Source organism: Sinocyclocheilus anshuiensis, unplaced genomic scaffold (assembly GCF_001515605.1).
Source record: "Sinocyclocheilus anshuiensis isolate Anshui unplaced genomic scaffold, SAMN03320099.WGS_v1.1 scaffold267, whole genome shotgun sequence".
NCBI classification, from domain to species: Eukaryota; Metazoa; Chordata; class Actinopteri; order Cypriniformes; family Cyprinidae; genus Sinocyclocheilus; species Sinocyclocheilus anshuiensis.
This window is the reverse complement of record NW_015552637.1, coordinates 1,427,265-1,451,535: the sequence shown is the minus strand read 5'-3', so window position 1 is coordinate 1,451,535 and position 24,271 is coordinate 1,427,265. Positions and strand designations below refer to the sequence as shown.

General features: G+C 39.4%; 1 protein-coding gene across 1 annotated transcript in view; it reads left to right on the top strand.

The window, feature by feature from the left end:
• The window catches only part of LOC107666790 (neural-cadherin-like), a 128,714-nt gene that overhangs the window by 85,401 nt on the left and 19,042 nt on the right, over window positions 1–24,271 (top strand). The window contains exons 9-19 of the mRNA XM_016458228.1: window positions 266–434; window positions 934–1,104; window positions 1,917–2,089; window positions 4,175–4,342; window positions 13,279–13,528; window positions 15,121–15,248; window positions 16,168–16,354; window positions 17,346–17,489; window positions 20,726–21,009; window positions 21,465–23,082; window positions 23,970–24,063. Of these exons, the coding sequence (XP_016313714.1) occupies window positions 266–434; window positions 934–1,104; window positions 1,917–2,089; window positions 4,175–4,342; window positions 13,279–13,528; window positions 15,121–15,248; window positions 16,168–16,354; window positions 17,346–17,489; window positions 20,726–21,009; window positions 21,465–23,082; window positions 23,970–24,063 (3,386 nt within the window). The remainder of the gene's footprint in view (window positions 1–265; window positions 435–933; window positions 1,105–1,916; window positions 2,090–4,174; window positions 4,343–13,278; window positions 13,529–15,120; window positions 15,249–16,167; window positions 16,355–17,345; window positions 17,490–20,725; window positions 21,010–21,464; window positions 23,083–23,969; window positions 24,064–24,271) is intronic.

Here is a 24,271-nt window from a genome sequence, read left to right as displayed (position 1 = left end):
AGCCGAACCGTGCGGTGCCGTACTGAGCCGTGCCGAGCCGAGTCGTACCACGCAGTGGAAAAGTGCCATTGGTGTCCTGTTCCCGCTTTTCTTGCTCTTTATCTGTTATTATGAGAAACCATATGTCCAGCATCAATCTAGTACTGTTTAGTTTTTGTTTGAGATCTTGATAATGGCCTTTTCCCAAGGCATTTGCTACGTACGTATTTCTGGCATTTCTTGAATTATTGTCCATGTCTGAAACTCTGGTTTTGTTCCTTTAAAGTGCCACAACTACAGTGTGAATGCACTGGTCCTGGAGAATCAGCCCCCGGGCACTTTTGTGCTGCGCGTGCAGGCTCACGACGCTGACACAGGGGTCAATGGGGAGGTCAAGTACGGGATAATGCAGAGGGACGGGGCCTCACCCGGGTTCACTATCAACCCTGACACAGGTATTTCCTTCCTTCTTTACCAGGTCTTGGATTACATGCAATTGAACCTGAGCTGTCATGTGTTTCTAGTCAGTGGGCCTCACTCTTTAACCCCTTCACCCCAACATAAGCAGAATGCATTTCTTTATTCTTGGACACCATTGATATGTATGAAACAAACAATTATTTATATTTAATTTTTAAATATTATTTAAATTGAATACTTTTTATATTTAATAAAATAGAAATTTCAGAAAATAAATATATTAATATATATATTTTTTCTTTTTCTGAAATTTCTCCTTTAATAATTTTTCATTTCTCTCTTAAAGGTTTAATTGTTCAGATGCCAAACATCAGAGTGACTTCAATTTGGTATCCTAGTGTGTGCAAAAAAAAAAAAAAATCATGAATTCATTCCATTTAATTGCATTAAACTTGTTGTGAAATATATAAAATTGCAAATCACCAATCACCAAAATCACCAAACACACCAATGTGCATTGTATGTGTTGCGCAGGTGTTATCAGTACAGCAGTAAGTTTTGACCGAGAGAGGCAGCGGGAGTATACACTATCGGTCACGGCGACGGACCAAGCACAGGAGCCCCTCATCGGCATCTGTCAGATCACTGTCCTCATCGCTGACCAGAACGACAACGACCCCAAGTTTGAGAATAGCCGCTACCAATGTAAGAACCACTGAACAATGTTTATAACCCTTATGAAAGACCTATTCAAATTGATGCCAATGTAAGCTACAGTATACTGCATATTTGTCTGATGTAAAAGTAAAAAAAAAATTTTTAAAGTAAAAGTTGTTAGATGTGTACATGGCAGTATTATTGTATGAAATCTTCCAAATGGTCCTCTGTAGTGATAGGCTCTGTTGACGATACTTAAGATCTGTTCATCTGCCGTGAGGATATATAAAGGAGTAATAGGAGAGCGAGAACATAGTACCAACTCACGTTGTAGCTGTGGACTCTTTAAACATTTATACATGGACCTTTAACATTGCACTTTACGGCAGTAACGGATTTTGCAAGCTTAACAAATTCTCAAGTCCAGGATTCCTGAGTGTAGTCAATACACATTAAACCTTAATATTAAAAATGCATAACAGTCTGAGCAAGGTGAGCTTTAATGCACTGAACACAGTATAAACACATCACTAATCATTTTTAGATGCAATCGGATGCAATCCTGGAAAGCTCCCTTAGCCTAGAAGTGTGAGAATTTGCTTTGCTTTTCTAAGTCATATTATTTATAATTGCAAATATAAGTTCAGTAAGTTTGATGTCAGAATTCCTTTTCATCACATTAAAAGTGGTACTGAGAAAACTCATTAACAATTAAAGGGCAAGATTGAAACGTTTCTGGGACACACATTCTTTTTTTCCCTTTTCGCTGCACATGGATTTTAATAGCAGCAAGCATTTCTTGTTTTTAGACTGTTGTTATTTGTTTTAGTTGATACCTGTGTTAACCCTGCCCATGCCAGACTTCCTGCGAGAGGACACGCCGGTTGGGACGAGCTTCCTGAGGGCGGCGGCTCATGATGACGACCAGGGCACCAATGCAGCCATCACCTACTCTCTGTCCCAGCAGAATCCAGCCTACTTTCACATCAACCCCAGCACAGGATGGATCTACGTCAACCACCCCATCTCACAGGTACACATACAAACACCTTTACCTAGCTTTCAAAATGGAATAGACTTTATTACCAAGCAAAATCAATTTCTATTGGGCAGACTCATTGAGCACCTGAGCAGAAATATACCTATGTAAAATAGGTATTAGCGATTCAATAAATATAATTAATAATTAGCAATAAATACAGTTGTTGCATTTTGCTTTATACTTATTTAAAATATTATAATATATTTATATAAATTATATTCATATCAAGGATTTATAATAGTATCACTTTATTGTTTTAGTTAGAAAAGCTCTATTTATAATTATTTTTTTTCTTTGAGGTTGTCTCCAAATTGAGGTTTGTCAGATTTAGTTAACCTTTGTTTTTATCACTAAAGGAAACACATACGCAAACTTATATAAACAAACTTAAGTTTAAAGATCACATGCACACATTCCTGCTGAGACAACTCAGTACTGCTTATTGTAGTACAGGTACTTTGATTTGCATGTGTGTGCTTTATAGAACACACATTCTCATCCTCTAGAGAGACCGGATCTTATTCTTTTCTTTGAATCTTTAGAGTTTTGCATATTAAACATGGGAGGGTCCCAAAGAGATTCTATATATATCCATACAAACCTTAAGTCTGGAGGGACAGCGTTCTGTTATAATAGGCATAAAAATATGTATAAAAATAATATTTCCTTTATTCAGGTGGGAGAGTGATCTTGCCTACTCATTTTATTTTTAATTAAACATTATTTTTTCTCTTTCCTTTTTTAGTTTGATTAAACTAGCAAATCTTTTTCTTTTTGTTATAATTAAACTTATTTCTTTTATATTTTTGTAACCTTTGGCTGAGACCCAGACTTTCAATCCTAGACTATAAAAATCAGTCATAAACATATAATATCATAATGTAAACATCAGTGAAAAAAACAAAACATAAATCATTTTAGTCTTTATTCTGCAACTATTTTTTAAATGTGAGTGTTATGGCATCATTTTCAACATGACCAACAATATTTCCTCTAATAAAAACTAATACACAAATTAAACTAGTGAGAGTGTGAAATGTGTTTTAAGAGAGTTTATTTTATAAGTAATTAAGGCCAAAATTTCCCATAGTTTAAGAAACATCCATTCTTGTGTATGTGTGTTGTTTGGTCTGGGCAGAAATGCCATGGTCTTAATTTTTCTGCCCACGAATGGCTGTCTGTGTCATTTCTATGCTGGATATATAAGCTTTGAGAGGTCGGGGGTTGATTTGACAATAAAACGCTGTATGTGCATACAGAGCCATGGACAGAAAGACAGATCGTGCTCCGGTGAAATCTCCTGCATCCTGTTTATAGAGGCATAAGTGATGGCAGTGTTCAGTTAAAGCATCAGAGGCTGAACTTTATTAATGCACAGTTCATTTCTAATACTACACTGCTTTTAACATGCTTTCATCGCTCTTAACAGAAATGGATGTGGATGCAATTTCCTCAGAGCAGGTCATTAAGATGTATACACTGTACGTCTGGTTTTTCATTAGCCAGTCTGACCGCCTTGCGTCACTTATGTCCGAGTGGATCAGTTTTAGAAAGGCAGACGATGTCACCCACACTAAACTCACCTGTCTTCAAATTGACAACTTAAACTGCCCCCTGCTGTTATTCCTACCTCCTCTCATTCTCCGTCTGTCTCTTCCTGTCTGCCTCTTCCTTTCCCTCATTCTGACCTGAAAAAGGCAACATTTTGAAGCCAGTTAAGTTAAGTTTACTGCTGACTCAGTCTTAGAAGTGCTTTTCAATTATGAGTCATTTGAAGGAGTCTTTAAAGTAAACACACACACACACACACACACACACATCTAGGGTCTTAGCTGCTGTACATGATATTTTGGATGTGATACATGCAATGGATAATGGAGACCAATTCTTCAGGTGGAAGTCCTACTCAGGGAACCATGGTTACACAAGTAACCTGAGACGATTTCTCTCATCTCTGAACCCCGATGACAAAAAACCTCACCTGTCTTCACCGGTATCAGTGACAACCTGTATTATTTCAGTGTATGCTGATAAGCCCCTAGGCTGGATTATATCACCTGTCTCTCATCCTGACAGACATCACGGATCAGCCAGCAGATCATCGCTACAGACGGAGGGAGTCGGAGCAGCTCGGTCGACCTCACTGTCATCATCACCAATGTGCACAACCAGCCACCGCAGTGGGAACAGGCGGAATATTGGGTCACGATCCCAGAGAACACACCGCGCGACACCAAAATAGTGGTGAGACGTTCATATTCCACCAGAGTTTCCTTTCTGCTTTCTATAAGAGTGTGAAATATGCCAAACATGAGGGACAACCACATTTCATAATTAAAAACCATGGAACATAAAAGCATGGCTTTTCAGTGAGTCAGATTGTGCAGCTGTTCCTAACTGGTAAAATAGTATATAATTATATACACTACCATTCAGAAGTTTGGGGTTGGCAAGATTTTTTCAGGTTGGTAAGATTTGCTTACTTATGCTTACCAAGACTGCATTTATTTGATAAAAAATGCAGTTAAAATAGCAATACTGTAAAATATTATTAAAATTTTTAAATAACTGTTTTTTGGCAAAGCTGAATTGTCAGCGTCTTTTTCAGTGTTACATGATCTTTCAGATATCATTCTAATATGCTGATATGGTGCTGAAGAAACTTGAAGAAATCTTGTTATTACGAATGTTGAAAACATTTGTGCTGCTTAATATTTTTGTGGAAAACATGTTAAACATTTTTTAGGATTCTTTGATGAACAGAAAGTTCAAAAGAACAGCCTTTGGTAATCTTTGGTAACATTATTAATGTCTTTATTGTACCTTTTGATAAATTAAACACACATAAATACACACACACACGCGCGCACGCGCGCACACACGGATGTACAGCGGGTAAAATAAGTATTGAACGCGTCACCATTTTTCTCAGTAAATATATTTCTAAAGGTGCTATTGACTAAATTTTCACCAGATTCCGGTAACAACCAAAGTAATCCATATACAAAGAAAACAAAACAAATAAGTTCAGAAATTAAGTTCTGTGTAATAAAAATGGAATGACACAGAGAAAAAGTATTGAACTACTGAAATTTATTTAATACTTCGTACAAAAGCCTTTGTTGGTAATGACAGCTTCAAGACGCCTCCTGTATGGAGAAACTAGTGGCATGCATTGCTCAGGTGTGATTTTGGCCCATTCTTCCACAGAGTCTTCAAATCTTGTAGGTTCTGTGGGCCTCTTCTATGAACTCTGAACTTTAGTTCTTATTTTCTGTTGGATTCAAGTCAGGTGATTGGCTGGGCCATTCTAGCAGGTTTATTTTCTTTCTCTGAAACCAATCGAGAGTTTCCTTGGCTGTGTTTGGAATCATTGTCTTGCTGAAATGTCCACCCTTGTTTCATCTTCATCATCCTGGTACTGTACCAGAACCAACTAATATTCATTTCCACTGAAAAGGGGCAGGATTGCTTTCTAATTACTGATAGATTTCAGCTGGTGTCTTGGCTTCCCGTGCCCCCCCCCCTTCTTCATGTGTTCAATACTTTTTCCCTGTGTCATTCCACTTTATTACACAGAACTTAATTTCTGAAATTATTTGTATTGTTTTTTTTGTATGTATGGATGACTTGGGTTGTTACTGACATCTGATGAAAATTTCAAGTCAACAGCACCTTTAGAAATATATTTACTGAGAAAAATGGTGACGTGTTCAATACTTATTTTACCCACTGTATGTGTGTGTATGTTATTTTCTTTGCTCTTTTGACATGTAGTATGTGAAATGTTCAACATAGCAACTCATATGTGTGTCATACAAATATATGAATGCTTGACTCACTATTGATTTCATTACAGGTGAAGCGAGAGAAATCGCATAAGCATACATATACATAGTACACACAAATGTTTGGTTTTTTTATTATTTAAATATTTCTCAGTATTCAATAAATTTAAAGTATATATTGTAATCAAAATCCTTCTTACTTCATCTGCCATATTGGGTTTATTTTTACTAAGCTTTTCTCAGTTGATCTCTGACTACTTAAAAAATAAATGCAATGCTGCCTTTAACCAAAATGATACATTTTAACAAGCAAGTCTGCATTATTAAGATACCTGCTTTTTGTAACAGCCTTTGCATCAGGACCGCGTCTATGATGTCTTTAAATGCAGTTCAGTGGTTTTTGAAACAGAGGAGTGGTTTTCACTCACAATGCCTCTTGCTTTGTTGTGCTGTTGATAAGCAAAGGTAGAGTGTTGTGACTTTCTTACCGTTGAGGCTTGTCACATCTTATCCAGCCTTCATCTTGTTTGCTATTTCAGTCCGTTTCATTCGCTGTCACATTTTACATTCGTCTGGGAGCTTGTACCCACAGAGAGATCAGCATCCACAAACAACCTCATCTGTCCAGCAAACTCAAGCAGACTGCTTGTCTGAACATTCTATTCTAATTCATTCAAAAGGGGCGAAAAGGCCAGTCCTCTGAGTCCGTTTTCCTCACATACAGCAGATTATCAGTGAAGAGTGCCAAGAGGAGTTCTGCTGGAGTCACTGTGTTTCCCTGACATCAGCGGCTTCCTCTGGCTGCTGCCAGCTATTCTGCAATCTGTATGAACCTCCGCATCTGTCTTAGCAGTCCTCAGTGGCACAAGCTATGGCAGGGATGTTCTCCTCTTCACCACAGGATGTAAAATAGGCTTAGGTGGGATGTTTGATCTTAAAATACCTTCTTTCCCCGCTGGCTTGTAAAGGGTGGTTGCATCGGCATGGGTTTTAGTGCACGGACTGCTTCGCTAGTTATTTTTACAAACCTGTTTGTAAAGAGCTTCAGGGTTTACACTGAATGGGAAGTACATAGGCACACTCATGGATAGATGTTCTGTTCTAAAACATACTTAGCTGCCTACCTAGACAGCTTTTAAACATCACTTTCACATGAAGGCTCTTCCAAAAGGTAAGCAACAACAGTATGTTGCCTTATAATATGCAATATGTATCATTTGTGGATAAGGCAATCCCAGAACTTCGACAAACCTATATAATAAAGCAAGATAAGATGTTTGGAACAGAGATTTACTGTATGCACATCCACAGTCTACTTGAATCCTTTGATTGTACATATTCATGGCGATGAAGAACAGGAAAAAGAGCTAAAATGGCATGTTGCATAGTAGTTTCTAATTGGCTGCGACTTGACTAGCAGCGTGAAGCTCAGTTAACTGCATTCATCTCCTGACAGCCCGCCCTCCTCTGGAGGCTTCTGTTAGCATCCCTGTCAAAGAAAATTAATATCGTATTAATGTACTGTTCCACACGCCGCATGTTGAGTATTTTAATACAGATGTAGTTTTTTAATCTCTCTAATCACCTTCTATAGAACTCACTTCACTCAATTATTTATATTACTTAACATCCTCACTTATACTAATAGCATTCTAACCTACACTGCTTTCATATTTATACCAGGCTTTGCTCTGAACTAAATGTTCTCAATTCTAAGTATAGACTCTTCACTCACAAATATAAATATACTGTATATATATATATATGTAATTTAAATGTGTAATTTAAATTTATAAATGTATGTGTGAATTTCTATATAATCTGATCCTCTACACAGCATGAATTCTGCTATTAGCAGGGTATTAGCAGTGTAAGTAAAACTGTCACTTTCTAGTAGGGATGCACCGGTATCGGGCCCGATACTGGTCTCCTGTACTCGTACTCGTACTCGTTAAGATGCCCCGATACCAAACGCCGATACCACACAGCATGTGATCAGTGCCATATTCAGACAAAGAAACACTGACAACAGAACAACAGACAGCAGAATGGAGTTATAAGAGATTAAGGATGTCTACGAAGTATATGTATGCAATGAATATAATGTTAAACATTCAGTATTAAGGTATCGGGCCCGATACTGGTCTCCTGTACTCGTACTCGTACTCGTTAAGATGCCCCGATACCAAACGCCGATACCACACAGCATGTGATCAGTGCCATATTCAGACAAAGAAACACTGACAACAGAACAACAGACAGCAGAATGGAGTTATAAGAGATTAAGGATGTCTACGAAGTATATGTATGCAATGAATATAATGTTAAACATTCAGTATTAACGCCTGTATAGCTGATGTGCGCGAGCTGATAAACAAAGCACGCAGAGTGGGTTGAGCACGCAGCGGCGCAGATGCGCAAGCTTGTCGAGTCTATATACCTTTCTCACAGACATCACTGAAAGTTTGTAGTTCGGTCGGATATGTCAAAAACAAGTAAGCAAAACAATGCACAAGTTACTTAACGGTATCAAAATTATCTAACATTATCAAGCTGAATTTGTTCTGACACAGTTTAACTCTGAGTTCTTGTCATATTTTATTACTATAAACTATAGCGAATAAACTGTGATTATGTGAGAAATGTTGAAGGTGTCTGAATAAATTTTGGTTTGACTGTATCTGTTTGATAAATTAAGTTAACCAACTAACATTATACATACTCTTTTGGTTTCTGTACCCAATATTTAAAAAATGTACAAATGCAATAAAAATATTGGTATCGGTACTCGGTATCGGCAAGTACCAAAAATAAAAGTATCGGTATCGGGCGAGTACTGGAAAAAGTGGTATCGGTGCATCCCTACTTTCTAGGGCACAATATCCAATGTGACCGCACTGAAGCGTATTTTATGACGGGCACTGAAAAAGAGCCACTGCAAGGCATCTGATCAGCTTTTTCTTTCTGATGCCATTGCTGTGTAATGAGATGATTTCTAATTATTGCTAATTTCATGGCACCTCAGGCTGTGCTCATTTTGCTGGGAGTGCCATTACCCATCTTATCATTTAGATGTGTTTTTTTGAACAGCTCTCTGCACCGGATCTCTCCAGCTACTCTTTGTCTCTTTCAGTCCTTTTGTGCAGTTATTTCTGATTTTGTAAACTGATTTTCTTTGTTTATTACAGGACATGAGACAGATCAGAATGTTTTGTTCTGCAATCACTTTATTTGGTCTACAGTGGTTCTTAATTCTGGCCCTCACAACCCCCCGCTCTGCGTATTTTGCATGTCTCTGTTGTTTAACCTGATTCAAATTACCAGCTCGTTAGAAGAGAGCTCCATGAATGAACTGTGTTCTGATTGACATGGTCCCTACACAGTAGCTATGTTTCCATCAACCTATTTTTATGCGCATTTTGGAATATCGCATTAAAAAAACCGCTGGATGGAAATGCCAAGATGCATATAAATTCTAAAAATATGCATAAAAAACGTATGCACACAATTGAGTAGGATAAACTTTTTGCGCGTTAACTTTACTGTATAAATTCCACCATGCGCATCAAAAAAGTCATGTGACTTTGCACGATGGGACGGGATAACTTGACTAACCAGCGGACTGATCTCGTTGCACAGCATCTGAAATGTTCTTTGGTCATTCTGAAATGCCTGAGCAAAATCTGCCATTAAAGTAAGTCTGTTTAATTGTCTTACACAACTGCGTTCCCAAATAGCAAGCATCCACCTCCAAAAGCAATGACAGCATTTGTGTGAAAGATTTCCTTGCTCAACCATTACAGTGCTGAATGACTAGCTGAAATTCTCGGGGAATGATTGGCACCTTGTGGGACCATCACAGACAGGCACAAAATCTTTTTCCAGAAGCTTCTCATTCGCTGTTCCTTGCTGGTAGAATGATCTTCTTAACCCTACACAGACAGCTAAATCCCTGACAATATTCAAGAAAGCAATCTCTTCAATTAACTGCATCCTGCTGACTCTTTTGAAAAAAAACAAACAAAAAAACTTCTATGCCATCATAAATCCCTCCCTGTTCAAGCTTGTATAGATGTTTTAAACATAGTATTTCTAGCACTTGTTTTATTGCCTCCTTAAGATAAATTACTTGTATTTTGTAAGTCGCTTGGATAAAAGTGTCTGCTAAATTAATAAATGTAGATTTGTCTAAGAGACTGTCTAAGCTGTACTGTATATCCTCTCTAAGTTATCTGTAGTTTCAGCTTTTGAGTTTCTGCACGTCTGGGTGTGTGTGTGTTAGCATTAAGTTCACCACAGTGTGTGTATGAAGGTGATGGTCCTGGGGGCAGTGTGTCAGAGCAGATCTGTGCGTCCCTGCCCACTCTCATAGCTCTGCTAATGGAGGATGTACCTGGAGGTCACCTTCAGTGTTTCTTCAGTCAGAAAACACGATAAGTGTTGTTCCTCAGAGCTTTTTATCACCTCCCTTCCTACTCTCCGTTGAGTTTCAGTACTTTTTCATATTCAACCACTACTTTGTCAGCCCCTCCACACTTCTTTTAGTTGGATGGAATGATTGTAATTGCAGTCGAGGGATTTCAAAACACAGGTCGTACAAGTATTCAGATGCAATCACTGGCTTTGTTAATGGAACGCACCTTGACAATTGGACAAATAACCTAATTTTATTTATCCTTCCTTTCGTGTTTCTCTATTTCCCTCCCTTCGACACCCACACCGACGGCCGAACTCTAACACTGATGTTCCCCGTAATATGACTTGAAAAACAAAGCACTTTACAACAATTACAGTCGATCTCTCTTTCGCTTCAACCCTGCAAATACAGTATGAACTCCCTAATGTGAAATAACTGTAGCAACTGGCTGTTCAAATCTGTTCTGTGCATTGGGAGCCTTCATGCTAATTCATCCTCAGAACTCTAAATACAAATTAGGCTTGTTAAACAGTATAATGCATTCATTAGCAACACTGAGTAGCCTTGTTGTGCGTCGAGTGCTCCTATTCATTTCTCGCTCTCACTTCCTCCCCCCTCGCCTTTCTTCTTCATCTATCTATCTGTCTCTCTGCCTAACTAATTAAAAATTTAAATATCAGTCAGCTCATTGTGGTATTATCTCAAGGAATGCTAATTAACACATTTTCAAAAGCAGTAATTGCAACCTTGAGGATTTAATTTAAAGGGCCTTGTTCATGTGTATGGATAATGAGAACGCCGTTCTCATCAAGCCTGAGAGACGTCCGCTAATAAAGTCTTGGAGGGAAGATTAGACGGGTTGGGATTTGAAAGTTGACCAAAATTTCTGTTTAGTTGAATAGGGGAACTTTCGGTAGTATGAATAGTTTAACCCCACGGGTGCTTAACCAAAAGAATGGTGTGGTGGGCTGGTAAATGAAAGGCTGTAGGTTCAAATCCCACAACGGTTGATCTGTGAAATATCAGCATTGTACTCTTGATCAAAACACTTAACCTTGGGTTACTCCAGACGGATTGTCCCTGTAGAAACTGGTCACTTTGGATAAAAATGTCAACTACATGATGAATTAGTTGAAATTAAGGTTTTGAAGTGAAGGCAAGATGTCCCAATGGACAGGAGCACAAGCCTTGGTAACGTCTGAGAGATTTTTGATGTCAAAATATGCCTTTTTGAGGTGTGTTGAGAGTGTGTAAGTGACTGTTTCAGGCCTCACAAGTTCTTTGTATGAATGCCATTTTACACTATTTTATCTATTAATTTTGAAAGCACAAGAAAAGACATTATTTCATGCACATTTAAACACACACATTTAAATTGACATATTACGTTTAAATGTATATACTAATTATATTAATGATACCATGGGTAGGAAATTTTGTATCCAAATTAATTCAAATTAATGTATTCATTTAAATATATATTACAATTGTATTATGTCATAGAATTCTGGAAAATCTTCATGAAATTTACTTCAAAATTGTTAGGTCTGAGATCTGCATCAGTATTGAGGAAAGTTAGAGGAGATCTGTCAAAGTGACTGTGGCAAATAAGTTCACTGAATATGTCATTTCTGTTGGGGAACACATAGCGGATGGCAAAACCGACCCTTAAAAGCAGGAAGCAAAAGCCACAGAGCTTTTAAGATGCTTGTTTTCTGTTGCAGTGGGCGGATGCTCTCAAAACCATGGCCAGGGTTGATTTAATGGCTGACTGGACCCATGTTTTCTCTCTACAACTCGTCATTTCTCCATCTCTCTCTCTCCACACACCTTTATTTTGCTCTACCTTTTCACCCCTTTTCTCTGTCGTCTAAGTTTTATAACCTGTGCTGTACGCCAAGCATTCATTACTCTGGATGACCATACATGGTTTAGGACTTTCTCTTTGACTTTTGACTGTTGGCTTTGCTGTGCCGTTGGCTGTATTGTCTCTGGAATGTTTTGTTTGCTTTATAGTGTCATTTGGTTGATGGTGTTTTGGGTTAAATGTGTTTTAGTCAGCTAAAAGACATTTGAGTTCTCATCACAGACAAGTTCCAGCAGTAATATTGGATTTTCCAAGCCAAAATCGGTTGCATGTCTTGTATCCAAGTACTATGCACATGTTTTTGGCTGAACACCGAATAAACAATGACTTTGGCTTTTAGGCTGTGGCATTGCACTTCTAGCCAAGGTATGAGAACAATAAAAAAAATGTCCATTTATTCAGGTTAACAGCCAAGTAGTAGTTAAGTTTTATATGTTTTTTTTTTTTTTATAGTAAAACATAAGCGCTTATGTTCATCGCTGGTTTAATCACTGTTATTTTGCAGTTAATATAGTATATTAGGATCTGGAATAAATTATCACATTCATTTATTTTGAGCCAGAGAAATACTGCTCTGATTAAATTATAAGTAATATACTAATTATGGTTATAAAATTTATTTCTTACTCCTTAAGTAACTTTGTTTTGTTAGTATAATGCAGCTCTGTGAGACAGAAGTCTGGAAACTACTACTGCAGAAAGTTACTCCATAACTGTCAATATCAGTTCGATAAGCAGTTGGATGGATTATAGATGAACCGTGTCTAATGTATTCACACGCTGCAGTCAGCAGGCACTTGACCGACGGTTCTGCTGATTTCAAATGCCTTCTCACAAATAATGCTAATTATCCTGTTTGAGCTTTGGGAGAAGGTGTTTATGTCTTACTCTAATATATGTTTCATAATTAAAAAATCATATAAAATATTATAGCACATCCAAGCAGTTTTTACCCAATTGCACACACAAACTCGTATGCACATCAAAAAGTTTTAGACGTAACAGGAACCTTCACATCACTACTGACACATCTTCATAATATTTCACCATGTAGGACATATTTAATTTTATATCACCAACGTAAAGCTCATTTCCCCCCTCCCAACAGACCATCAAGGCAACGTCCCCTCTTGGTGACCCCAGGGTTACTTACAACCTGGAAGAAGGTCAGGTTCCGGAGACCAACATGCCTGTGCGCTTCTACATCAAGCCTAACCGGAGGGACGGTTCTGCCTCTATCTTGGTGGCAGAGAATCTAGACTATGAGACAACGCGTTTCTTTACACTCCGAGTGCGTGTACAGAACGTGGCGGCTGTACCACTAGCTTCCTTCACCACTGTCTATGTCAACATCACAGGTGAGAGATACCCTAATCTTCTGTAAATTACATCAGAATTATATGTAAACGTAAATATGAGTACCACACATTTGGGGTAATTTTCTATATATAACATTTATTTATTGTACATTTTAAAAATAGATGCACTTTTAGTATTCTTTGATGAATAGAAAGTTCAAAAGAACAGCATTTTCTGGAATATAAATCTTTTGTAACATTATCAATATGTGGTACCATGTCTAGAAATCATGGTAACACCATGCCACTTTATACTTACTTTAAGACAAAGAGAAAGAAAGAGAACAAAAATGCATAAATCTGACACAATGATAATAGTCCATGTTGACACCTCTCACTAGTGCGCTACAAATATGCCTCGACAACCGGTTCCACGCTGCCTGTGTGCCCTCAGAGAGGTAAACACATTTGCGGTAGTTTAGCAATCAGCATTTCATGCCAGTGCGGTTTCTCAGAAGCACAGCAGTGTCTGATCTGATCCACTGATTGTGTTTGAGCCGCTGATGCTAATGTTTTTTTTTCCCTTTCTTCATAGCTCATTTAGCCTGTGTTGTGCATTTGTACACAAAAGTGTTCTCTGCTGTCATTGGGTGTATGTGGAAATCCAGAGCACTGATGAGTGCATGACAGGCGGAGGGGCGTAGAGCGGTGTGTGTGTGTGTGTAATAGGAACAGTGAAGAGCTTTGGCACCGACACACAACACTTGAGACCACATCAGCATTAATTAAGAGGAAAATGGAGATTGGAAAAGGAGACAAAAAGCCCACGGAAAAACTAGTTTAGAGGGGCTGTAATCGGCGAAGAGCAGGGAATCCAGACAATAAACCTGCATTAAGTGAATCCACACATTAAAACCTGCACTTATTCTTGCCTAACTTATGCACAGTTAACCACAAACCAAACGTGATCACAATGAACGAAGCCGTAACATAAAAATAATGAAAAGACCAACAAATGACCCTAAAAGAGACTTTTAAGTCACACTTAAAAATGCCATTGAATTAAATATAAAATATCAAACCAAGTGGGGTATATTTTAAAGAAAGACTGCAAAAGCAAATTTTTCAAGTTAAATGGTTTCATTTTTTTTTTTTTATTCTATAACAGTAGATATACTGGTACTTTATCACAAGTCAGAAATAGTGAAATATTCAGAAAAGTGAGAAATGTCAAGAATCTTTTGATTGCAGGTGCGTAATTTTGTATCTAATGCAATTCAACTTCAGATACTTTTTGGGGCCACTGTATTTACACTCTTCCAAGGTTCCAAAATGGTGTTTTTGCAGTGATGCCATAGAAAGACCATTTGTTCCCTAAAGAAGATTTCAATAGTTCATAAAACAACCGTTGAAGAACACTTAAAAAAATCTAAAGAACCTTTTTCAACTATAAAGAACCTTTTCTGCATTTGAAAGGTTCCATGGATGTTCAAGGTTCTTCATAGAACCATTGATGCAAATAAAGAACCTTTATTTTTAAGAGTGTACTAAAAAACAAAGTTTTCCGCTTATCTAACGTGTCCAAATGAATCCATTGGACAATTTCCGTAGTGTTTCATTTGTAACAGATTGCTCTCACTCTTTTTTTCCAGATGTGAATGACAATGTTCCCTTTTTCATGTCATCCACGTATGAGGCAACGGTCCCAGAGGGTGCAGAGATTGGCACTTCAGTTGCTCAGGTCTCAGCAACTGACCTGGACTCTGGTCTCCATGGAATGGTGAGACTCTTCTGATAATGTTCCCTCCTGGTTCTCTCTAAAGGCCGATTCACACTGCACTGACAGATGCAAAGAAATTGTAACACATCTTCTGTCAGAAACGAGACCGGGATCCAACAGCAGGTGAAAACAAAATCCAAGTTTATTGAAACTGTGATAAAAAAGTAAATAAATCAGCCGGATAGCAAAACCCCAGCAAAAAGTCAGTTCCGATCAGCGTGGAGGTTAGACCAGCCGCGGTCGAGCCCACGGGGAAGAGAGGCGGCGAACCGGCAATGGAATGCCACCGATGAATTCCAGGGGTGGTATCGAGCGTGGGCAGAGAGGAATAGGACGGAACTGCCGTGGAGAGACAGGCCTATGAGTAGCGAGAGCCAAGGAAGAGAGCCGACCAGAGTTCTAGGGAGGCAGGAGGGTAGAAAGGGGAGGGTGACAAAAACAGGAACGCCAGACCGACTAGACTAGAAAAAAAAAAAACTGATTCAGACAAACACAGCATGGACAGAGACGATCTAAGCTGCTGCACAACATATTACGGACTGACACAAGATAGCATTCAAGAGGGCCAGATAAAGGGAAGAATAATGAGGACAAAACGAGGTGCAGGTGAGAAGGGAGAATTAGCTAACAGGGATAACGAGAGGGGCGGGGTGAACACCAGGATGACAGCAGAGCACATGGCAAGCCATCAAAACAAAAGGACATGTGCTCCATGATAACAAAGCCCAAGTAGACCCCACCGAAATCGTGACATCTTCATGTTTTATCGGATCAGTGTGTTACCCCTGTTCGCCATTGGTCTGCATGTGTTGGTGCTGTGTGAATTGGCCTTAAAACTCTCAAACTACCTTGAAATTATTCTTAGAATACTTGATGCAAAGTTCTTTTTAAATCTTGTTTGACACTCTTTCCTCTCTAGATTAACTACATCATTCTGAAGGATCAAAGTGGCGACTCACAGTTCTTCAGCATTAACTCCTACACGGGCATCATCCACACCCGGGCCACCTTCGACCGTGAGCAAAAAGGCTCCTACTTAATCGAGGTCCAGTCTCAGGACAGCTCAGAGTCGGCCCGACCCGGTCAGCAGGGCCAACCCAACACAGGTGTGATCCATCAAGCATGTCTTCTTAACCCCTCAGTTACTCTGTTTCCCCCTTAACCAATTACAGCAGGGCACACCAGCCTCCAGGATGAACTCCATTCATTAAGACTTCAATGAGTCACGCCTAATGAAGAACTAATGCCATCCCAGGGATTTCTGTGTAATATAGGCTGCGTATAATATAATAAGGCCGCAGTTTTAATATTAAACAGTCATTAGGATGTTTAATACAATTTATAGAATAAATCATTGCTACAAGTTTTCACAAATAATAATTTCCCATTAACACTTTCTATGAAGTCTGTGTTCTTGGAAATGTGTTTTCAAAAAAAGCTATATGAGACCATTAAGACTTTTATTCAGCAAAGACGCATTGATCAAATGAGACTGATACAAAAATGTTTGTTTCAAATCACTGCTGTTCTTTTGAACTTGATATTCATCAGACATTCCTGAAAAAACTGCATCAAAGTTTCCACAAACATATTAAATAGTTTTTAATATTGATAACTATTGATAAATTATTTTTGAGAACCAACGCATATTACAAAGGATCATGTGACACTGGAATAATAATTGCTTAAACTTACACTTTGCCATCACAGGAATAAATTACATTTTAAATATAGTAAAATAGAACACAGTTATTTTAAAATATTTCACAATATTACTGTTTTTACTGTGTTTTGAATCAAATGGAGCCTGGTGAGCATAAGGAACTTCTTTCAAAAACATTTTTAAAAATCTTGCCAACTCCAAACTTTTGTACGGTTGTGCAAATATATACACATACGCACATATTTACATTTCACTTGAGCTTCAATGATAATTACATTTCAACATACAATGAATGCCAATTACTTTGTTTTTGTTCTATTGTCCCATCTTGGTTTGAATTATAAATTAATTACCCATAAAGAACATCTTTTCTCTTGAGAGACTATATGCAGTGATGTGATCTGGAAGTAATGCACACCTCTTCTGCCCTTTAGACACAGCCTACGTGAGGGTTTTTGTCACAGATGTTAATGACAATGCTCCAGCCTTCTCTCAGCCTGTATATGAGATCAGCGTGGAGGAAGACAAAGAAGTGGGCTTTGTGGTCATTACCGTTACAGCTAACGATGAAGATGAAGGTAATTTATTTTTCGTTGCGTGTAGGTGTATCAAATATCTTATTCAGGTGGTCCTGTCACTTGTCTTTAGTTTGTGAGTTTTTGTTGTTTTAGTTTTGTTTGTTTGTGCAGTGATTTCTATCTGACAGCCCACTGATATATTTGGCAGAGATGGAGAAGGAGGGGTTGCAAAAAGAAATTGAGCGAAATAAATCTAGGTGGAAAATTCACTCCTTTTTGTGCTGAGCTTGTTAGCAAATATCTGTGGTGAATGTGGGTGTAACAATTTCAGCACCCCATTTGATGTTTGTCTCTTTGATTTGTTTTTCTTTGTTGTCTTCAAGAAAAATTATTAAATAAGTAGCAGGCCTTCTTTAATGATGGAAGTAAACCCTTGTGTGAAAGATTTTGCGTAGAAATTTACATGAGATGCGTGACATCTGAGGGACCAGGCAAAAAACCATTGAGATTTTTAAATGGAACGGAATAGGCAGCTCTACACTTTTGAAAAATATACTGAAATGATAAAAGTAGTGTGTAATGGTAGATTTTTGACAAAACTCTCGAGAGGCTTTACCAGGTGGCGTAACCAGACATTAAATGAGAAAGAAAATAACAAGTGTATTAAACAAGCTGCACAGATTCATTTGTATATTGTCTGTCAGTCAAACGGAAAAAAAGGTTTTTAAAGAAATAGTTCCCCCAAAAATGTGAATTCTGCCAGTGACTATTGTTTTATTCTGAGTGCTGTTTTCCATATGGCACCACTTTAATGCCATTAAAAGGTTCTTTATTCCATGACTTGAGGAAGAGTCATGAGGAATGTCCAAAATCTAAATGTTTTGTTATCCCCTGTAGTTCTTATCTTATTTGATATTGATGCACTATGTTTGATGCAGGTTACATATTTTACAGGCTTCTGTAGTTTAAATATTTTGACATGGTTTTTAAAAAATAAATATAGATAGTAGTTTTTGTTTTGTTTTAATTTACTTTTAGTTACATTTGTAGTAACTTTGTTGTATGCTTTTGTCATTTTAATACATATATTATTTCGGTTAACTTTTATTTCACATAACTTTTTTAAATGGTCGAGTAAATGCTGACAGAATTTAAATTTTCTGACAAACCCTATTCTCTTTAAGATAGCACCGAGAGGCAGAAATAGGGACAACATACCATTTTTGTTGTCCAATCCGCACCGCACAGCAGCATACTTTTGGTATTGTTACCAAAGTATGCTGAACCCCTCAAGGGCAAGCTGAAACTGCAGGGGGAGTTCATGTTTATTTCAATAGCGCACAGACTTTGCAATGGTGTAACTATCACCATTACACCATTTTACACAAGACAGCCTGTATTTTTTTGTCCCTGTAATGTAAGATGCCAAAATTAGCATGTGTACAAGCATTGCTGACAGCGTACTTTACCTTAATGCTATGCATTGTTTGACCTCTGAAATGAAACTTGGCTGTTTAATAAATGTTTTATTTATGTCTTTAGAGAGCTCCATATCCTTCAGACAATCTCAACACTGCCTGAAAACTTTGCCTTAGCTGCTGAAACCATGTGAATGCATGAGCGGCTATGAATTAGTCAAGCGAACTCTCGGTGGTCAGTTAAATTTGCATATTCTGGAGGGACTTCTACTGTTGATTTTGTCCTGTTGGAACATTCGGTCCGTCGCTCTTTCCTCCGACAGCCATAGAGTCGCTCCTGTTAATCTGAGCGCGACAGGCTTGGACAAATCACCTATCCGTCCAATGTAGCGTGGCAGACTGCCTGTCTGCCCACCCCCTCATTTCTCATCCTCTGCCTGTAGAATATTCCAGGCTGTCACCTCCACACATCTCGGTGACACGATTCCTCACCTGATTTCCATCAGGGCATGGCGACTTCGGCTCATCTGTCAACATAAACAAACAGGCGGGAGCACGGTGTCTCTCACGGCGACGTGGCTTCACCTGTTACATATGCATGACAAATTATGTGTGGCGTGGAGCCGTGTCAACAAACAGACTGAAGCGAAGGAGACAGGGGCAGCGGGATGGAGACGTGCAGGTGTCTGATAGCTCATTAATGATGAGACGCCTGCGCCGCCGTGGAGGTGAGAAGGGTGACGTGACCTGCCACGGCTGGATGGACGGTCCGGAGCTGAGTGACAGCTAATATCTCACAACTGTCATGAAGGGGAATGCAAATCGAAGCTTGATGCCCCTCTGTCCCCTTCCTGCTTTGAAAGGCACAATGAATGAGATCGCCATTAAAATGCAATATTTCTTATTACGCTGGGGATGAAAATGGGGAATAAGAATAATTAGGAGCTGATTTGCAGGAGAGAAGGAATTTTATGGTCCTGTTAAGTGTTTCCTAAAGCTGATTAGCAGTGCCCTCTCTGAGCTGTTCATTAAACTCCAGACTGATTTCAAAGATGGAATATTTAAAACACACCGAACTTTCTTCAACAGCCGAATGAGCACAAGGTCTCCTGGATTTTCAGCTGTCTTTCATCACCAATGACCATTCTATAGATCACATAGTTAGGTTTAAACTGGTTGTCCTATGGTGGTGCTGTGGGGAGGGTCGCCATATGGCCCAGCTAGTCATTAAGGAAGCTTGCTTTTGGCAAAATCACTGGAGCTCACCTCAGCAAGTGTCACAGCATATCACACTTCACAACCGTGATGGCCGTAGCCAGGATGAGCATGACACGTTCTAATGAAATCCTCACACATCACACCCAGATGGTGTTTGTCTCATAGAATATGATCCGGACTGGTAAACAGAGCTGGCGCAAAACTAGATTCTTTCCGACCTGCAGTGTGGATAAAGCCATTTGGGGTCAAGTTGGGGAGATTTAATATATCAGTACATACAGTATATTCAGATGTATGGGATTTCATATATCAGCAGAGATAGGTTATTAAACATTTGGTGTATCATTTTTATAATGAAACTGCCATGTTCAAAGGATCAAATTGGATTTGTTTAATGATGCATTGACTTAGAAAAAGTGTAAACAAAAAAAAGTGTAAAATATGTACAAAACCATCTGTGTGACATTTGTTATGTGTATATGTATGTTGATTTCAGTATTTAAGCACAATCATATCATGCCTGTGTGCATTAGAGCTTTCTTGTCCTTTATGTAATCCTCATCAAATGAGCACAGATTAATACTGACATTCTCTTTTTATCCAGCTCAGCCAAGCTTAACACTTCCTAGAATGCTAACGCTTCCCAAACCCCCCAAACAGGTGCCAATGCCAAACTGCGGTACCAGATTACCTCCGGGAACACCATGGGCACGTTCGATGTGGAGCCAGAGGTTGGCACGATCTTCATTGCCCAGCGTCTAGACTATGAGCAGGTGCAACGCTACGAGTTACGGCTGGTCGCGTCGGATGGAAAATGGGAAAACCAGACAATGGCTGTCATTAACGTCATCAACCAGAATGATGAGGCACCCCTTTTCACTCAGACCGAGTACCACGCTAGCGTCATGGAGGAACTTACAGAGCTTCCTGTCCTTGTACTAGAGGTGAGGGGTTAAAATACTCAAACAGACACATGTAGTTGAATGAAAAAGGCAATAATGTTGCAGAGAAGGATATCAACCTTTTTAAAGAGCTATGAAATAATTTTGTGAGTGTCTTGTACATGTGCTATAAATAAGTTCCAGTTTCGTTATGGGTTTATTAATGTCCTCATGTAGTTTAAAGCTTAGAAAGAAAAAAGATTTGAAATGAATATTTGGACACATCCTGCTACGGTTGTCATTCTCTGCTAGTGTGTCTCAATATTGCTGTCTATTGTGCTGTCAGAGTAAAAAATAGACTTCAAAGGCTTTGCATAAACATACCGGAAAAGAGGCGGAGAGAACTATCGGCATTCCTTTGCTGTGACTATTAACTTTTAATTGCCTCATATGTTCTGTGACAAGTGTGTTGAATTCTAATATGTACGCCTGTTTTTTCCCATCTGTTCTTCACACAGGTCTCAGCCACGGATCCAGATCAGGAGGCGGACCAGCGTGCAGTGCGGTATTCTCTACATGGGCAAGGAGCTGGTAGCGAATTCACCATAGATGAGATGAACGGTAGGATCTTTGCCCAACGTCGTTTAAATCGCGAGGTTCGCTCGGCATGGCAATTCCTGGTACTTGCCACTGATGAGAATGGGGCAGGTCTTACCGGGTTTGCTGATGTTCTAGTCGAAGTGCAGGATATCAATGACAATGCACCTGTTTTCCTGTGTGCAACGGACAACTGCTTTTTGGGTCACGTGCCTGAGAACTCCCCAGCGGACACTTCCATAATGGAGATGCGAGCCACCGATCTAGATGATCCAAAAGCTGGGAAGAATGCTATCCTTACCTACAGAATTGTGCAGAATGTGCGCAATGAGATCAATCTGAACCTCTTCTCCATCAACCCAGCCACTGGCACAATCTATACTGTTCTTCGCTCTTTGGACAGGGAAGTGGTGGATCGATACCTCGTTGTGGTAGAAGCTCATGATGGAGGAGGACTTTCAGGCACAGGAACAGCCACCATCATAGTCTCTGACGTCAATGACCATCCTCCAGTGTTCACCCAGAGGGTCTACATGGCCTCTATGCCAGAAAACTTGGACATCAACAGTGAGGTAGTGGTAGTGGCTGCCACCGATGGTGATGAAGGTGAAAATTCGGTCATGACGTTTAGCATCATTGGTGGAGATGAAGACCGCAAATTCTTCACCGAGACCGACAAGGTGAACCGTCGTGGCATAGTGAGGCTAAAGAAGAAGATTGACTTTGAAAAGCCACATGAGCGCACGTTCAACTTGACAGTCAAAGTGGAGGATGCTGACTTCTTTAGCCTGGCCTACTGCATCATTCAGGTGGAAGACTCCAATGACCACGCTCCAGTCTTCTTCCCACAGTTCTACGAGGCGGGATCCATGTTCGAAGATGTTCCAATAGGCACCATCGTGACACAGGTGACAGCCATGGATCTGGACTCTGGTCAAAATGGGAGGTTCACATACAGCATCGCCCCAGAATCCGACCCCTTTCAGCAGTTCCTGGTGGATAAGAGCGGTTGGGTGGTAGTAGCGGACTCTCTGGACAGGGAGAAGGTGTCTCAACATAGGCTTATGATCCTGGCCACAGACATGGGCAGCCCTGCTCTGACCGGCTCTGCCATCATGATAGTGACCGTACAAGATGTCAATGACAATGGACCAGAGTTTGAGGCTCCATATCGGCCCATTCTGTGGGAGAACACTATTGCGCCACAGGTCGTTCACATGAACGACACATCCATTCTGTTGCATGTTATTGACAGAGACACATCATCCAATGGAGGGCCTTTTTCCATTCGTCTGCTGATGCTGACCTCTGACGTTACTAATTTCAACTTGACTGATTTGCGGAACGGCAGTGCCATGATAACCGCTCTCCGCAGCTTTGACCGGGAACAGCAGAAGCAGAATCTTCTCCCCATCCTGATGATTGACAGCGGCTCTCCACCAATGAGCTCCACCAGTACACTCACCATCATAATTGGAGATAAAAATGACCATCCCCATGCACCTGGACACAGCGAGTTCATAGTGTACAACTTACAGGGTATGTTCCAAATAAATGTCACAATCTTGCTACTATGGTACTGAAATTCAGCTGGATGTCATTTACATCCCTTATGATACTTTGATATATACCATGGTACTGGAATTAATATACTATGTTTTTTTTATGGTACTTCCAAGAATACCATGATACTACCATTGTGCAAAATACCATGGTTGCACTTTTTGAAAGTGTTAGCATTTTAATTTAGCATGATATTTGCTTGGTACTCAAAAGTACTTCAAACTATACCATGGTAAATGTGTAAAAACCGATGGTATTGCCATTGCTACATGTCCAGAATACCATGGTAGTACCATGCTCCACTTCCAAAATACTATGGTATTACTTTAAGGTACTTAAAAATATTTCATGGTAAATGTGTAAGAAAACTTTGGTACTGCCATGGTTTTTTAAGTCTTCTTAATATATCACATTTTAGGAAAGGAATATAATATTACTTGATATATTTTTAGCATTTTTCTCTTTTCTCTGATGGAAATGCATTAGCCTTTTTAATACAAATTCGTCATGTAACTCAAACATGGCATGATGCTAACAATTTACTTTAAATCCCAGGTTTAAGAGGCACATAAACAGGAGCCATTTTAAAGGATGTTGATTTCATGACTAACAGGATTACAGCATTTCGTTTTGCCTTTTGGAGAAATGGCAATGCTGCATGCTATTCATGCTAATAGCATTGCCCCCCCCCCCCCCACTGTGCTGTTTAAGTGGGTCCATATGTGCCAATGAAATGCTCTGCTTTTTGCTTATCTTTTTAAAGATATGTCTCCTCCGCCCACCCACACACGCGCATCGCCCCAGGTATCGCACAGCCTGGATGGAGGTAGCTTTTCTCTAACCTCATTATGTATTTTCCCCAGGTACACTCCCCACGACGGTGCTAGGACAGGTTCAATCCCTTGACCTTGATGATTGGAGCGAGAAGGTTTATAAGTTCGAAGGCAAACCCCCCAGGTGCTTTGATCTTCTATTGAAGTTTGATTCAAACTCTACTGTGTCAAGTGACACTTACAAGAGAAGAAAAAAATAACAAAAGTGAGAGAAAGCTAAAGGAAGAGAGCATGCGGAGCACGGAATATTAGCTTACTGACATCTTGCCTGTCACTCGCCTTTTTAATTTCAAAATTCACTCTGAAGTGATACACAGGTTCTCTCCTAGTAA